Source organism: Harpia harpyja, chromosome 9, assembly GCF_026419915.1.
Source record: "Harpia harpyja isolate bHarHar1 chromosome 9, bHarHar1 primary haplotype, whole genome shotgun sequence".
In the NCBI taxonomy this organism is placed as follows: Eukaryota; Metazoa; Chordata; class Aves; order Accipitriformes; family Accipitridae; genus Harpia; species Harpia harpyja.
This window is the reverse complement of record NC_068948.1, coordinates 20,016,985-20,032,559: the sequence shown is the minus strand read 5'-3', so window position 1 is coordinate 20,032,559 and position 15,575 is coordinate 20,016,985. Positions and strand designations below refer to the sequence as shown.

Genomic DNA, 15,575 nt, shown 5'->3' with positions numbered 1-15,575 from the left:
CAGAGAACTTAAATGAAAACAAACATAAGTCTAGAAAGTGCAACCTCTGAGGAAAGAATGAAAGAGGTTTTGCTTTTTGGCTTAAGAAAGGCAGGCTGGGAGATGCAAGAGTGAAACAGGCATGGTGATAAGCTCTGGATATATGTATGTACAGATACAGATAGTTACCCTGCAGAGAAGTAGAAATTAATCAATTCTCCTTGAGCAAGGTGAACCGAAGACCTAGTGACTTCAGCTGCAGAAGTATTTGGGTTAGACCATGAGAAAAAACTTCTCTAACAGTAGAAATTGTTAAGCAATGGACTAAATTGTCTGGCAAGGCTGGGCGGCCTTCCTCTGTGGAGCCCTTTAATGACAGGCTTAATCTAATGAATTCTCACTTCTGCAAACAAATTCTGTTTACTGGGTTTATAGGAAGGGAATAATTTTTTGGTGTGTGTTTATTGGGTGTTCTTGCTAATACCAAATTCACAATGAAACATAAGCTAAGTATCATTCTCAAAATGCCTGTTTTGCTAGCAATTCCTAGAAAATACAAATCTCCAGTCTCGTATATAAAACCCATGACTGGTTTGAATGATTCCTGTTGTAGCTGTAGTACTGTTACACTGCTAAATTGAATCTTGTGCAGCCATTGTGTAACCTCAAGAGATAACACGCTTAGGGAGACTTCTAGAAACTAGGGAAACATGCTCACTCTTGCCTATGCCCAGTTTAGAACAAAGCAATGAGCTTGCAGGTGTAGCTTTAAAGATGAGCCTCAATTAAACCTCATTTTAACAAGCAAAAGAAGATTTTCAACAGAATATTTTCTAGATAGTCTAACAAAAACTAACGGATGAAAAAAGTTAACATAATTGATTTACTTTTAGCACATGAAAGCGTGTAATAGCATGAAAATGTAGAATAATTGTGATGTGAGAATAGAAGAGGGTCATGTATTTACTTTCAACCTGTTGAAGCACAGGGGGCTTAAAAAAAGACAACAGTAGGTAGTGCCTAGTGAAGGTAATGAAGTATTTCCTATTATAACATTGTCATGTGTGTCTAAAGTCTCACGAGTCAAGCTGTGATTGTTAACAGAGTATCTTAAACTAAGAGAATGGCACAATAAATGAAAATTTTCATAAATTTTAATCAATTGTGATACCATTTTCCTTGGTAAGGGTGGTGTAATTCTTACCATCATTAACAATAACTAGCCGTTGAAATTTTTCATGTTTTCTCATTATTAGTATTACTGTGTGCTTTTAATAAGTACAATGTATCTGATTGATGTCTACAGGATTAAGCATACACTTAAGTGCTTAGTAGAAGTTGGGTCCTTAAATGACCCTTCTGTATTTCCTTTGTTATGGCACTAAACCTGCTGGGCTTCTTGAACTTTATCTGAGTAAGTGCCGCATACTGTATTTATATCAGACACATTTTTTTGTTTGCATTTTGGCTTTATGAAATGTCAGAATCAATCTTATACTAATGAAATGTCCAAATTTCATCTCAGCTATGAACATAGCTGCTAATCCTATAAGATGTTTACTTTCTGCCTCTCTGGCTATGTATAGTAACAGAGAGACTGCCAACTTAAGCATGGCTGACAAACGTCTCCCTACTGCTAGTCAGTCTAATAAATGTTATTTCATTGAGTAAAGATTTAAAATTAATTAATTAAATGTCATTAAAATCCCTTGCAACCTTTGACAAGTTTGCTCTTACTGCAGGCCAGTAAAAGTAGTTACCTGAATGCTGCATAAGTACCCCCTGAATTCCATTCAATTCAGTAATTTTTATGCTCTAATCTTACAATTTCTTAACTTTAATCATTGTGGAATACAGCTTTTGATGGTAGTGGCAGAAACGTGGAGGGAGAAACTAGGGAGGAAAGGTGGGCTGTTCCAAGGGATACAAAACTGACAGGAAAATGTAAGCCAAAGGCCACTCTGAACAGAGTCTAGTTTCCTAGCAAATCATACAGAGTGTAACTACAACCCCCCCCCAACCTTTCTTAAAAAATTAATTTTAAAATTTTTACTGTGGCATTCTCAAAGTGAGACCTATGTAATTCTCAGCATGATATCTCAGGCTGCTTTGCTTGGTGAAGGCTGTGGTCAAACAGTTCACAGGCAGACTGTCCACAGAGGAGTGTGGGTGTGTTTGTGTATGTAGTGACATTTTTTACATTTAGTTTCTAAACTTCAGGCCCTGATTTTCCACATCCATGCATTCTGAGTAGCCCTTGGCACCTATGGAAACACCACCAGAAGCCTGCTCAGGCACAGTGATGTATTTATTTGCACTGGCATAGTGCCTGAGGAATTACCCAGGAACAGGGCCCTGGTGTGCTGACCACTGTAGAAAAAAAGATCTCAACAAATGTTTCTCAGACTTCTGATAACCCAGGGAACACTTTGTTTTAGATGGGAATTGCTAGGTAGATGACAGATGAGGCCAAGCAGCCCTTACCCTGTGCAGCAGTCCTGTGAACGGTCATCAGACCTGTCAGACAACATGACCCTTCTTTGGCCTCGCAGGGCTCTTAGTCCTGCTGGGTTCTTGAGAGGGGTTATACAGGTAGAGCACACAGGTGTCTTGCAAAATTTCCCCTGCAAACCATTTGGGAATCACTGAACTTCCTTGCCCCCCCTCCAAGTTAGGGAGCAAGCTGATGAGGAAGAGGAGGTAACACCCACAGGAACATTGTGGGAATATGATTTGGCACCTAACTTGTTCTGATGTAAATGAGTACAAAAGCTCAGAATCAGCAGCCACTGCCTGGCTTGGTACCTCTCACTGATGCTGCACAGTTATTGACTGTGAAAATAGGAGATCCATTTTCGGATGCTTTCCATTGAAGTGTTATTGCTCCTCATAGTTCTACTGATGGAGAGCAACCAGCCAGGAATTAGGTGATTTTGGCAGTTTAGCAGTATGATCTGACATCAAACCTGGATGTGTTATCTCTACTTCTGCATTTATTTAGGCAGTGCCACTGATACAGCAAAGGAAGAGCAAAAATACAGTTTTAATTTCCTTGGTTCAGAAGATCTTTCCCTCAGAAATCAACCTCTGGTGTGGCCAGTCGAGACCCTGTTGATTCACCTTCCTTAAACAAATTGATCAGGATTTACAGTATTAATATCTTCCTTGTTCCAGGGTGAACCAGGAAGGTCCACTTTTCTAGGTGACCCACCATTGGCTTTCGTGTGTTCAGAAACAGGAGCCTAGCTTTTAAAAAATGTAAACGAGATTTATTCATAGTGTATGTACATAGTTATCAGGAAACATGAAAAACAGCAGCCCATGGGCCTCTGTTCTTGAGAATTAGTTGTGTTTTTCTCTTGTAATAGACTTGTCCTCGTCTGATTCTCACCCTTGTCCAGTTAAGATTGCTGGAGTTTCTATGTACAGTGTCTTTTTTTGGTACCTGTGAAGGATTTATCATCAAATCCATGTTACAGCATGACAGAGAAGTACTGATTAAATAAATGATATTTCCTACGGTGACATGGGACCAAATATACCTTTCTACTAGCTCTACTGTGCAGGACTCAAAATGATCCTTAAGCAGCCTGTAGACTTAAGAACTCGCACCTCTGGAAGTCACAGGCAGAAAGGTGTCATCCCTCAATGCCTGATTGAGAACCTTTTTCTGTTTAATATTTTTAACCTTCTCCTTCTGTTTAGTTCCTGCTCTGCCACTTAATGTAATGCCCGTTTATTGCAGACTGCTTTTAGTTTGGTCCTTTTAAAAGCTCCCTGAAGCACAATGATGCCTAGAAATTAATGTATTCCCTTCCTGCACATCAAGCAGATGTGTGTATATTGAGTTAGTGTCTCTAATGTTTAGCTGATTCCTTTTCAGAGCATAGTTGAATCACTGCTACATACCAAACGCATTTGTGGCCTTTCCTCCTTAAACTATCGGGATATGTAGATTTATATACACAATATTTTTAGCTTAATTGCAAAGCGCTTGTGTGACTTGAAGGTTTTTATGAAATCACTAGTCCTAAATATGCTACGCTATTGAGCACAATAGTGTTCCAGTTGTTCAATGTGTCTGGATTCAACAGGAGCATGCATAAGGCACCCTTGGCCTTCCAAGACCTTGAAGTGGCTGTCTTTGTCATCTTTGCCCACCCATCTTTTTCTTACTGGTTGGAATAGAAGTCGTCTTTGAAAAGATTACTGCTGGTTGAAAAGCTGAGGACTTCGGTTAACATGCTAGGTAGAAGCATCCTTGCCAAGGAATGAACATGTATTCCAGCTAACTGTACAGCCAGGTTAGGGTAACTCCTGCTTCTCCTTCTCTGAAGTGAAAGAAAATCCTCTCCTAATGTTTATATTACACAAAGCCATGACTGCTACTTCTCAGTTCTAGTTGAGGTCACTCATTTTACCTGTAAATGGTGATGCCTTATTTTCCGTCAGAAAATGGCAGTATCACTCCACATACCTGCAAATCTTCTTTGTATCATATCCCATCTTGCTGAGGCAGTCGACAGAAGTAACTCTTTGGAACAGCATTGGTCCTGTCCTACTTTTCTAGCCTTACCACGAAGAAAAGTGCCATCACACTCAGAACTAAAAATGCCAACTTCAGGTTGCTTTGTGTTTACCAAGGTAAAACATCATAAGGATGATTTCCTGGAAGTCCCACCAGCCCCTTAAGGTAGACAGAGTACCCTTCCCACTGTACTAAAGACTTAGCTGTTCAAGTGAAGTCTTTTAAAAATATAGATTTATTTTAAGCACATGAAACATTAGGATAGGCACAATTATTAACACAGAAAGATTAAATATGGCAATAAGCTTGCAGCCAGACAGTGCAAGCAGTAACTTCAGAGGCAGAGGTTACCATTTCACATATGAACACCTGCTGAAAATTGGTTATTTTTGGTACTAGACATTCTAGGCTTTGCTCATCTCAGTTTTAATTTGAAAATACCCTGTCACTCCACCCCTTCCAAGTTTTTATTTAGAAGTATTTGCATAAATACCTGTATATTTTAAATATTGCATAAAGTGCATTCAGATGAAGGATGGAAAAAGGTGAAGGCCCAATTTCCAGTGCACTAGAGGGGACTGAGGCAAAACATACTCAAACCATTGACTAGAAAGAGCTTGGTTTTGAATCAAACCATCAGAACACATTGAGTAATGGCACAGTAATGCAAACATCGTTTCTAGGAGACAACTTTAGAGGAGATACTAACTACTAGAACTATGGCTTGACAGTGTATTTGCCTTTTAAGTTTTGCAGAGCAAGGTCACATTCCTCTGTTGATAATTACTGGAATAAAAATATGCTGAAGTTTGAAATCTTCCTCCTAATGTGATCCTGAACAGTTGTTACTGTAAACAATATTCTATTTATTTTGAAATAGTCCATTAATTCTTGGGTCTTATTGTCTGCATTTTCCTGTAGACTGTGAGCTGCTATCTTGGAATTCCAATTAGTTTTTTGTTGTTAGAAGTGCAGCCATTTCCATCTTTAACTAGCCTTTAAGCCCAAAGCTGTTTCTGTTAACATCAGTGAATCAGCATGTCTTGTTCAGAAGCTTAGGCTTTATAGTTCACAAGTAGTTAAGGGAAATCTAAGGACAGCTAAAAGAAAACACCAGCTTCAACTCTGAGCTTCTTGTAACTCATTTGTGTCTCTCAGAAACTTGAGAAAGGCTAAGGGATACTGCAAACTAAAACACTCTGGCATCATTTTTTCCCCTTAAGACATGTTGGGGATGTAGAGGAATTGAGCAGCACCAAAAATTCCACTTGTTTTTACGCAAGTGGACTCCTCAGTCTCCATTCTGAGAGGTCACTGCAGTGCCGGAGCCTCTTACCTCTCTTAGCACATCTGTTACTTTTGTGGAAGCATAAACTTGGAAGACAGTGAACAACATTCCCAGTATTGTGATACTGACATCAAGGACAGAATAGTTACAGTGGTTTTTCCCTTAGACTCAAACAGGAATAACTCCTCCTGATATGAAAGTAAAAAAAAGAAACTTTTTTTTTTTAAATTGTAACTTCCATGTCTATTTTATATCAATTGTGCTCATGAATAGCTAGGGAAAAAAATCCTGTAGAATTCAAGAGCTGAATTCTTTAACTCTTCTCAGTCATCCTTTTTGTCAGAGGTACTTGAGTTACACTCTTCATTGCCTTCAGGACAGACTTTATTTCTTGCAATTGGTGTTGTTTCTGAGACTGGGACTGTACTCTTTCTAACTGGACTGTGTTTGACTTCAGGTGACTCAATGTCATCCTCCTCCAACATATCTAACTGGTATCTCTGTAGCTCTAGGTATGTAGTAAACAACTTGGCATATTCTGGATGCTTGAGTGCAAAGTCCTTGAACTCCTCTGAAAAATACAAAAAACACGGATACGATAGTGCAGCAAGAGAATCAAAGAAAATTTCAGTGCCTGCTCCTTTTACTGAAGCTGATTGCCAGTTAACTTTCCTCTGAAGCATCTCAGGCATACCACACAAAGTATCTAGGTCTGTGCTTCAACAGTTTACCCCAGAAACAGGGTACGAGAACCATCAGATAATTTCAGGGAGAAAAAAGGTAGGGAACTCTTACTGTCAATATGACTATCAGAGTGCTCTTTGTTACAGAAGGATGTAACTTACCATAGGACAGCTTCCCGGTTTCATCTGCATCTATTTCTTTAAAGAGCATAGAAACATCAAGGTCAGGCACACCCAGAGCTGACTGAATGATACAAGCAAACTCATCTTCCCTTATAGTGCCATCCTCATCCATGTCAAAGAGCTGGAAAAGACATCAAATGTAGAAATACTTTAGCATCAGTTTGCCTATGAACCTTCTGTGCACATTATCCACCCATATTAGGTTTCTAGTATTCAAGAGATGATCTGCAAACAGTGCCTGGGATTTGAAGAGACTGGTTGCATCTCAGCTACTTTCTCTTGCAAAAGATTTTATGTATTTTCTCTAGAATAAGACTAAGCAGACACTTAGCAAAGCAATGTACATGCCATAGCTGGGATTAGAATATTCTCTAATAGAAAAAGTATGTAGCAAACCTGCAACAACAAACCAACCTCACAGCATTACTTCAGTAATAAAACCCATACAAAACTGATAAAAACAAAACGTAAACAAAGGTTTATGTTAATTATCACTGTGAGCTATGCTAAGGGTCTACTGGATTTGGCCGCTCTATACTGGAACATCTTAGGTTTTAGTCATTTTCATTAAGTTATGGCACATCTGCCATCAGATTAAACTTGCCATAGTTTATGCTCTGACACAAAGTACCTAAATTTTAGTATATGTGATCTGTCACCCACTAAGGAATTATTGTAATTAACAAGGAATTTTGGTGACTGGAATGTAGGCAGTAGATGTACACCGATTATCCCATCCTTCCCAGCACAGTGACAGTAAGCATCTGCTATGAAGCAACCCCTTCAGAAATAAAAGGGATGGATGGCTGTAATTCTTAAGTACTTGCTACAGGCAAACTTTCCCATTGCCAAGGAAAGTACATTTAGTGGTAGAGAAAACAGGTAGCAAAAGGAAACCCATAGTTCCATTTCAGACTGAAACAGGCTTTTACCAGCTGAACCAGTCATTTCCCGCTGAAACTGGGAATTAAATTACTAATTTTATAATCAGCGCAACTGTTAAGATACTGAAGAGTAGAGTCTAGAAAACAAAACAATAAAACAGCAACAATAGCTGCTAGGCTTGCTTCTTCATAGGAATCTGTAGTGATAAAACATCCCCGAAAAAGCACAAACCACTTTGAACAGCTGTAGTGCTTATCTGTAAAGCAGCCAGTGGATATAATGGATTGCCATAAAAATTCTGGTACCTCCTGAGTACGTATGCATCAGTACTAAAAAGTATCTAGTTTAAGAGGAACATGATCCATATCTCAATATATTGTTCAATATGGTTCATAAGAACAGATCAGTGGGTAAAATAATGAATCTGTGTCAAAAATCTACTAAGAAAGAAGTCACTCTACCATTTTCCTATTCAGGGATTCACAACCTGGGCATCCCTGGGTCATGTATTGCCTGCTTGTACCTGAGACTTGAAAGGAGCTACTGCTCCTTGACTGCTTGTACTATCAGGACACTATAGTACAAGCCAATAGATCATCTTAGATGTAGCCCAATTTTGGATGTCCCAGTCCTGAATAGCCCCTCTTGATTTTTTTTCTCCCCTCTTTGCTAACAGCAGTGATTCTACTGAGTGCTTAACCCGCAAGAGGATATTGCTCCATCTATTGTCTACTTGTGACATGGAAGTATCACAGCAGAAAAAACCTCAGGCAAAAAAACTGCAAGTGCTGCTGAATCATTTTTGGAGTTAGCCTGCCAGGTTACATACTCATTAGTGCCTTCACATGGCTTTTAAAACCCTTTTCTATGAAGCTGAAGCCTGCAATTCTCCCCCTCCCCTTCACACTCTTAAATGTCAATTGGTTTAAGAGTATTACTCACATTTGCATAACAGATTGAAGCTATAAACTTATGATTTGAAAGCTAACAGATTTGCAGTCAGTCTTGATTTGTCACGTTTGTAGATTTACACTAAATTGAACTTACCTTAAATGCCATCCGAATAGTCTCTTCTGTGTTGGCTGGGTTACAAAGAATAGACAAGCCGATTACATATTCTCTGAAGTCGATGGTGCCATCTCCATTCTGTAACCAAAATACGCATGGCAGTAGTTATATAGTTAATATTGCAAATCACTTTAAAAGCTGTTGTGTAAATCAGCTATACAACGTGCACTAAGACAGTTTACAACACTAGAGGTGTGTGTTCTTCCTGGAAAAAATACTAACAGCTCGCTAAATATATGTAATACTAGGGCTGAAGTAGCTACATATTTTCAATAGCTGGAAACTGGGTATCAATTTCTATCTTAAAAACACCCAAACAAAAAAGATTTAAAATGACTTAAAAGTTTTTCTTTAGTACATGACCCTCTAGAAGCCTCTAACAAGAATTGGAATAGGTGTGTTTAAGGTAACTGTAACAGTTCACGTACCCCTGGAAATTCCTAAAGTTCAGAAACCAATGCAACATCCTAGAATAAACAGGCCAATGGTGTGAGGCTGTTGCCTAGAGTTAATTCTTCCTAAGAACCTTCAGCAATAAAATATATGTCAGCAAAAGTACAGCCTGATGATGCAGTAAATCTATGTGGTCTATCTTAAGCCCTTCCTTGAAGCAAATGCATTGCCCTACATGCTATTTTGAAGCCAATACACTGTCCTACCTTTTAAGCCAGAAATGCAATGAATTCATTGTAACAGCCTCTCTGGTAATTCCAGTTTTGATGTGAACGAACATTTCAATGTGTTAACTACGAAGCTACATCATTTGAAGCTTGCTTTGATGGGATTCATGATTAATTCTGTGTAAGCTGATTATATCTGCAGATAGTGAAAATGGCAGATGCCTGCTGTGACCACACTGAAAGTTTCTTGAGGGTTTTAGGAAACATCCTGTCTGGGGAAAAGCCATATAAGTGTTTGGTGATGGGCCACAGAGTAGTTAATGAAAGCATAGTAGAGATGACTGGTAGCTCATAGTTTGCAACATTCACAATAAGGGCATTCATCAAAAACATTTTAAAAGCAAACAAAAGTGTAAAGTGGAGTTCTCTTTGTGGATAATGTGTTGTACATTTCAAGAAGAATGAGATTTTTTAAAAAGTGGACTCCCTAAGTCTGAGAACAGCACAAAACTTTTTCAGCCAAGCGAGAGAGGGGTGGTCTCCTGCGTAAATCTAGTGAACAGCCAGATCTAGATTCTATTTCTGGCTCTCCTACCGACTTCTAATGCCCACTTGAGCATACCAACCATAACCTTTCTGTTCTTGGTTTTTTGCTGCTGAATAGTGGAATATGGAGCTTGCCAGTGGAGAAATGCTAAGGCTGCTCTGTAGAGCGCTTTGAAAATCTTAGGTTCTATGAAATAGGGATTTCTGTTACTGAATTCAAGTTTTAAGATGGTTCTTGATTAACAAAATATGTATAATAATGTGTTCAGTACTAACTTTTCTTTATCAAACTATACATTTGACAGGATTTAAAACTGCTAAGATACAATTTTATTTAGCCTTCAAAACCAATTCAGGACTGTTTTGCACAGACAACTGTTATTTTCTTTATATTGATGGTCTAACCAATCTTTTTTGAAGACACGCAACCTTTGAAGATCTTGTTCTTTAAAAACCTGTGAATTTTAGGGAAACTTTTTAGCAAAGATAGGAAGAGTCTTTAAGTTACTTTCATGTGTGTCTAAGGGATATAACTTCTGACAGTTTTTAATCATTATAAAAGGACAATTTTCTCTCATAAAAGCTGTTTTATTTACAAATCTGTGCTCTCGTGCTGCAGCGTTTGACTTTAAATATTTTGGCTACATCATAGTTCTCATAATAGAAATAATAGATACAACTTTAAAATGTATCATTATAAACCTAAACTCTTAAAACAACTGAAGCAAGAGTGTAGACAGTAATTGTTCAAATTCCATGGAATATTATTTTTGGACAGTTTTATAGACTGTATTCTTAGCAAAGGATTGTTTGATGCGATTAGAATATTTTTTTAAATTTATTTTTAAAGTTAAGAGTATGTATCACAGGAAAAGAATTGGAAAGTAAACTTTAAATAAAACAGTCTCATTAAAAAACAGCTTCTTAAAAAAGTTAACACAGCTGTGGCTGCACATGGAAAAATGACAAGAGCTAATAAGGGTCATAATATTTTCATTAAAGTGCTAAACCCCAGTATCAAAACTGAGTGCAATCTGATACGCAGGACTCCAGCCATTTGAGTGGGAAATAAAGTTACTATACTTGCAAGTTCATGTTGTGACTAGCTCTACTAAACCCTAGGATGCTGGCTAACTTCCAAATGCTCTGGCATTTTGGTTAAGGAGAAGTGATGCGGTTGTTGCCTGGAAAAATAGATGGGAGTTAAACTGAAAATGCAGGAAAACCTTGTGTAGCACTGCTGCAAGCAAGCACTTGCAGTAGTCTTTCTACACATACCTAGCTGTGTTTGCAGCCAAGAATATTTTAAGGAAGCAACATGTGAGCTGAGCTCCAACTCTCTCAGTAGCAAAGCAGAACATCAATATTTAGATATTTGTATTTATGTTACATAAAATAATCAAAACAGTGTAACCTCAACAGCCCTTGTTTTCTTTAAGGACACTAGTTTTCTGCTACTATTTCCACTATAGCATGCTATGGTAACTAGGGTTTTGTTGTTGGTTTTTTATATAATACAGTAAATCTTACACTTTGGGAAACAAGAAAGTTTGCATTGTCATAAGCAGTCTCCATTTAGAATTGCACAAGTACTGCAAGACAGATGCAGTCAATAAAGTTTGAAGTACTACTGCCTCAAAACTTTTTTCTCACTATGTAAGGCAATGGGAAAATCAAGTTTGTATGTGTGCGCCCTAGTCATTCACGTTTAGCTCAGTAAACCCTGAGTCACTTACGGGGCTACCACAGAGAAGCTACAACTAGACCTTTTGGGGAGGAACTGCAGATGTGCCTCTCGTGTTCATATCCAGGCTCATCATTTAAGAGCCTATTGCTGTAACTCCAAAATTTCCACTGCCTGTTGCTACATGCAAGTTCTAACTAGTCAGAAAGGGAAATTCTGAAACAAACCTGGTAGGATGGTGTGCACCTGGAGATACCACACTTTCCCTCATGCTCACTTTTCTATTACTCAGAGCCCAAATGCCACTGTGGATAACTGTGTGCTTTTCCATTGAATAACTGGGAAGGGGGTGAATGCCATTAGGAAGGAACTGACCTCTTTCATCACAGTTTGGGCCAATATGAATGTTTTTACTGTTTCTGTCACCCAGCTTAGTATTAAACAAAGTGCAGGAGGAAAAAAGTCTGGGCAAAAGTTGTAAGTTACTTTTTCCTAAGTTGCAAGTAAAAGGCTTCTGCAAGTATAGCAGGGAGGAGACTTCATCAGTTTGGAAAATACTATTTGCCAAGTGTAACTGCAGGATTCAGAAATCAAAGCTATGGAAATGTAGAAACAAAACCAAACCACAGTACTCCATTAGCATTCAGATGCCCTGCAGGTATTGTGAGGTGTTTCTCAATTAGTCACTGATGTCTCCCTGGGGAGGGGCAGGGGCATGTGCACTCTCACATCTGGAGACTGCATGTAGTGCACAGGCTGTGCTACTCAACTCATCCTTTCGCATTCCAGTCAGCTAGCACACACCCTAGACAATTTTCTTTTAAAGCAGCAGAGCCCTGCTGAGAAATCTGCCTTGTTACATTGCAGTGCAAGAGCTGTTTTCATCAACTATGTAATCCTTAATTCAAAGAAAGGTACCTTTGACAGTTCATTTCATTCCTTGTTCTTTTACTCAAAAGTTGACATCTTAGACAGAACTGCATAACTAGCTTGAGTGGGACACTGCACCCTGATAAAATTTAACTCAGATAGCCAGAGGTTGATTTTGGCTGGCTGTCTGCTATGTGACTGCATTATTTACAGCAAGCTTCTCTAAATACAAATGTAGTATTTTAAGTTGTTTTCATTATAACTATAATAAGGCTTGAAGGAAAGAGAGAAAAGACCAGTTAATACAATTGTACAAAGGAGAAAAAAGTTGTAAAAGTAGCCTTATATAAGTCTTCAATTTTGTCCTGGCCAGCAGGTAGAACTGACAATACCACTCAGGTTTTGCTTCAGCAGACAAGCGTGAAAAAGCAGAAGTAGGAAGGAAATGAAATATGATTATGTAAATTCATTGATCATTATAGTTATTGCAACTCTCATGTTTTTCCCCTTGTTAGAAATAACTGCACAACACTCTTTACTAGCAATTGCCTTCAGGCAAACAGCTTTATTCCAGCTTAGCGAATGCTGACAAATCGAAACAGTAACATCAACGCCAAACTTACGAGCTTTTTATATAATATACTCATATACAAGCCACTTTATGTGAATAACTAAGCTTTGATCCTTCAACATATTCCCTCATTTCAGAGTCTAGAGATAGTTCTCCGAGACAGACTTATGCAGCTGTCCAACTGACAACTTACACAAACCCTTCAGAAAAGCAGACTAATGCATGCACAAGAGGAATCACAATACTTTAAGCTGAGCTATCTGCCACTAGCTACATCTGCCTTAGAACAACGAAAAGACTACAGTTCTATAGCACAGGATTGTAGTCCTCCATGTGTACCTTCCAGACGAAACTTATTCTTCTCTGCTATACCTTCATGAATACATACATGGTCAGCTGCAGCCAGTCTTCAATAGTCATTTTGATCTGTCCGCTTCCATCTCGGTCCAGGGACTTGAAGGCCCGGAACATGCTGTCCAGTCTTACCAAGCAGCTAATGAAGTTGTTGAAATCCATGCTACCGTCCTCATCGGCATATCTGCGCACAATTACCTGGCAGAGTTGTTCGTTCAGGTGGAACCCTGCAGCCTTCAAGGCATCTGGCAGCTGAGCTCTCCCAACAGTGCCTGACTGATAAGTATCATACTGCTTGTATACACACTGCCATTTCTTGATGTTGTTCCACAGATACTTAAACTCTTCAAAGCCCAGTTTGCCATTTGTATCACTGTCCATGACGGCTACCATGCTACGGCATGTGTCTAAGCTGAAGCCATCTGTCTTCAAGTCTTGATGTCTGGAAACAACTTTGTTCAGGATGTCCCTTAGCTCAGTGGCACACACTTCCATATCATCTCCAGCCAGCTGGACAAAAAGGCGACGAAACTGCCTGATCTCCTCACTCTCATAAGCTTCCACATTTGTAAAATGATGGTGAGGAGGTGGAGGTGGCTCTGGATTATACTGAGCTGCTGCTTCACTTATAAGATTGACAAGACCTCCAACAAGTCCTCCAAGATTCCCTCCGTGTCCACCTCCTGTTAGGAGACCTCCAAGGCCACGTGCAAGGCTCCCTCCACGACCACTACCACTTCCTCCACTCAGCAAAGCCTTAGCGAGGAACATTGTGAAGATTTTTTGAAAGGAGTTGTTCCTCAGAGATCCAGTGCTTCTGTAACTCTCCGAAGCCGTATTGTGTCTGAGCTGGGCGTGGGAAAAATGTAGCTTATCTGCATGCTTAGACTTCACTGTCTCTGTGCATGTCTGCAGCTGCCAGAGTTATCTCAGGTCTCAGTAGCTTCTGCCAATTTTTGATACGCCTCTATTTTTTTCTTCTTTGTATAGTTAGCTTTATGTGATTTGAGGAATCCTTTTAGAAAAAAAAATAATGATGAGGCTGCCACAGAGCAGAAGTCTCAAAATACCTGTGCTCATAACTGAAGCAATTTGAAAAAAGCCCTGCCACATTAGTGTGTCTGTTTCTCAGTTTAGCTGATCTCCTTAAAGATGAATGCAGCAAAAGCTTACTAGAGTCTTGTCTGTTCTTGCAATCTTTTATGCCTTCAACTTTTAGTGAATTGAGCATTACATTGCTAATTCTAGTCACTGATACTATTGTGCCAGACAGGGAAAGTGAAAGGAGTCTTGGTTGCCCTTAATTATTTTGGTTGCCACACCATATTTCTATTGTATGTACTGTGCTTCAGGACTCAGACTACATGTTCATAGGAGCCAATGGTCTAAGATGGGGAGGCAAGAATGAAGAAAGGATGAGTACCTAGCTCTGCTACAGCTTCAATGCATTCAGCAATTAAGGAAATACATTTGACTCCTCTATTTTAGAGCTTGTAAAACCTTTTTATCTGGAAAAATCCTGAAACAGTTTTAATCGGCATATACAATGCAATGACCTCCCAAGGACAGGTGTACCGCTGAAGCTAACTTGATCAGGAAGAGTGATGCTGAGTTGGGAGAGCTCCTATGATCAGAAACAAACTCCAGTTCATACGCACTTGCAGTACAACATGCTGCTTGCACTGTAGCACATATTGGATGCCTAGAAGTAAGATGAATTCTATGCTATGCTTAGTCACTGATGCTTCTGGTATAGTCAGAGTGGCGCATCCACAGAGCAATTTTTCTCATCTTCAGAGAGAAGCAGAAAATGGGAGAGATCACCACTGACTATGGGGGAAAGCCTAAATGATCAGATTAACACATAGCCTCCTTTATGGTGGGATATAGGCAAGAGGAGTCCTTATAATGTCTCCTAGCACCCTTCACAAACACAGCAGGAACATACACTCTAGTCACCTTCAATCTGCCTTAAATTATCTGCTTACAACTATATTAGTTAATTAAGCTGTCAGAGTGTACATAAGCTCAAAATCTGGGGTAGGCAAAAGGAAATATTCAGCCATTACCAGCATGAAGATTATCATCTGATGGTGGTGCAGCAACTTGGTCCAAGAGATGGCTGTCTTCTCACAAGCTACAAACTGACCAACCTTTTTCCACTGAAACTTAAGAAGGAAACTATAAGAGTCACCTATCTTTCCTACAGGAATTGCTAACCAAGAAGCATTTACTAAGCTGGACACAATGAATTAAATATCCTTTAGGGATGTGATTTTTAACAAAACATTGTCAACAAGTCAGTTAACCAACTAC

The 15,575-nt window shown here is 39.1% G+C and overlaps 2 protein-coding genes across 3 annotated transcripts in view; both read right to left on the bottom strand.

The window, feature by feature from the left end:
• Positions 1-4,724: 4,724 nt before the first annotated feature.
• Positions 4,725-15,575, bottom strand: part of LPCAT2 (lysophosphatidylcholine acyltransferase 2) — a 35,480-nt gene continuing 24,629 nt past the window's right edge. For both annotated transcript variants that reach the window (XM_052796560.1, XM_052796561.1), the window contains exons 12-14: positions 8,594-8,692; positions 6,641-6,782; positions 4,725-6,366 (exon numbers count right to left, since the gene is read on the bottom strand). In XM_052796560.1, the coding sequence (XP_052652520.1) occupies positions 6,119-6,366; positions 6,641-6,782; positions 8,594-8,692 (489 nt within the window). In that variant the 3' untranslated portion in view covers positions 4,725-6,118. The remainder of the gene's footprint in view (positions 6,367-6,640; positions 6,783-8,593; positions 8,693-15,575) is intronic.
• Positions 12,869-15,561, bottom strand: CAPNS2 (calpain small subunit 2). Its single transcript, XM_052796562.1, has one exon. It carries the CDS (start codon positions 14,028-14,030, stop codon positions 13,272-13,274), a length of 759 nt encoding a protein of 252 aa, XP_052652522.1. The 5' UTR covers positions 14,031-15,561; the 3' UTR covers positions 12,869-13,271.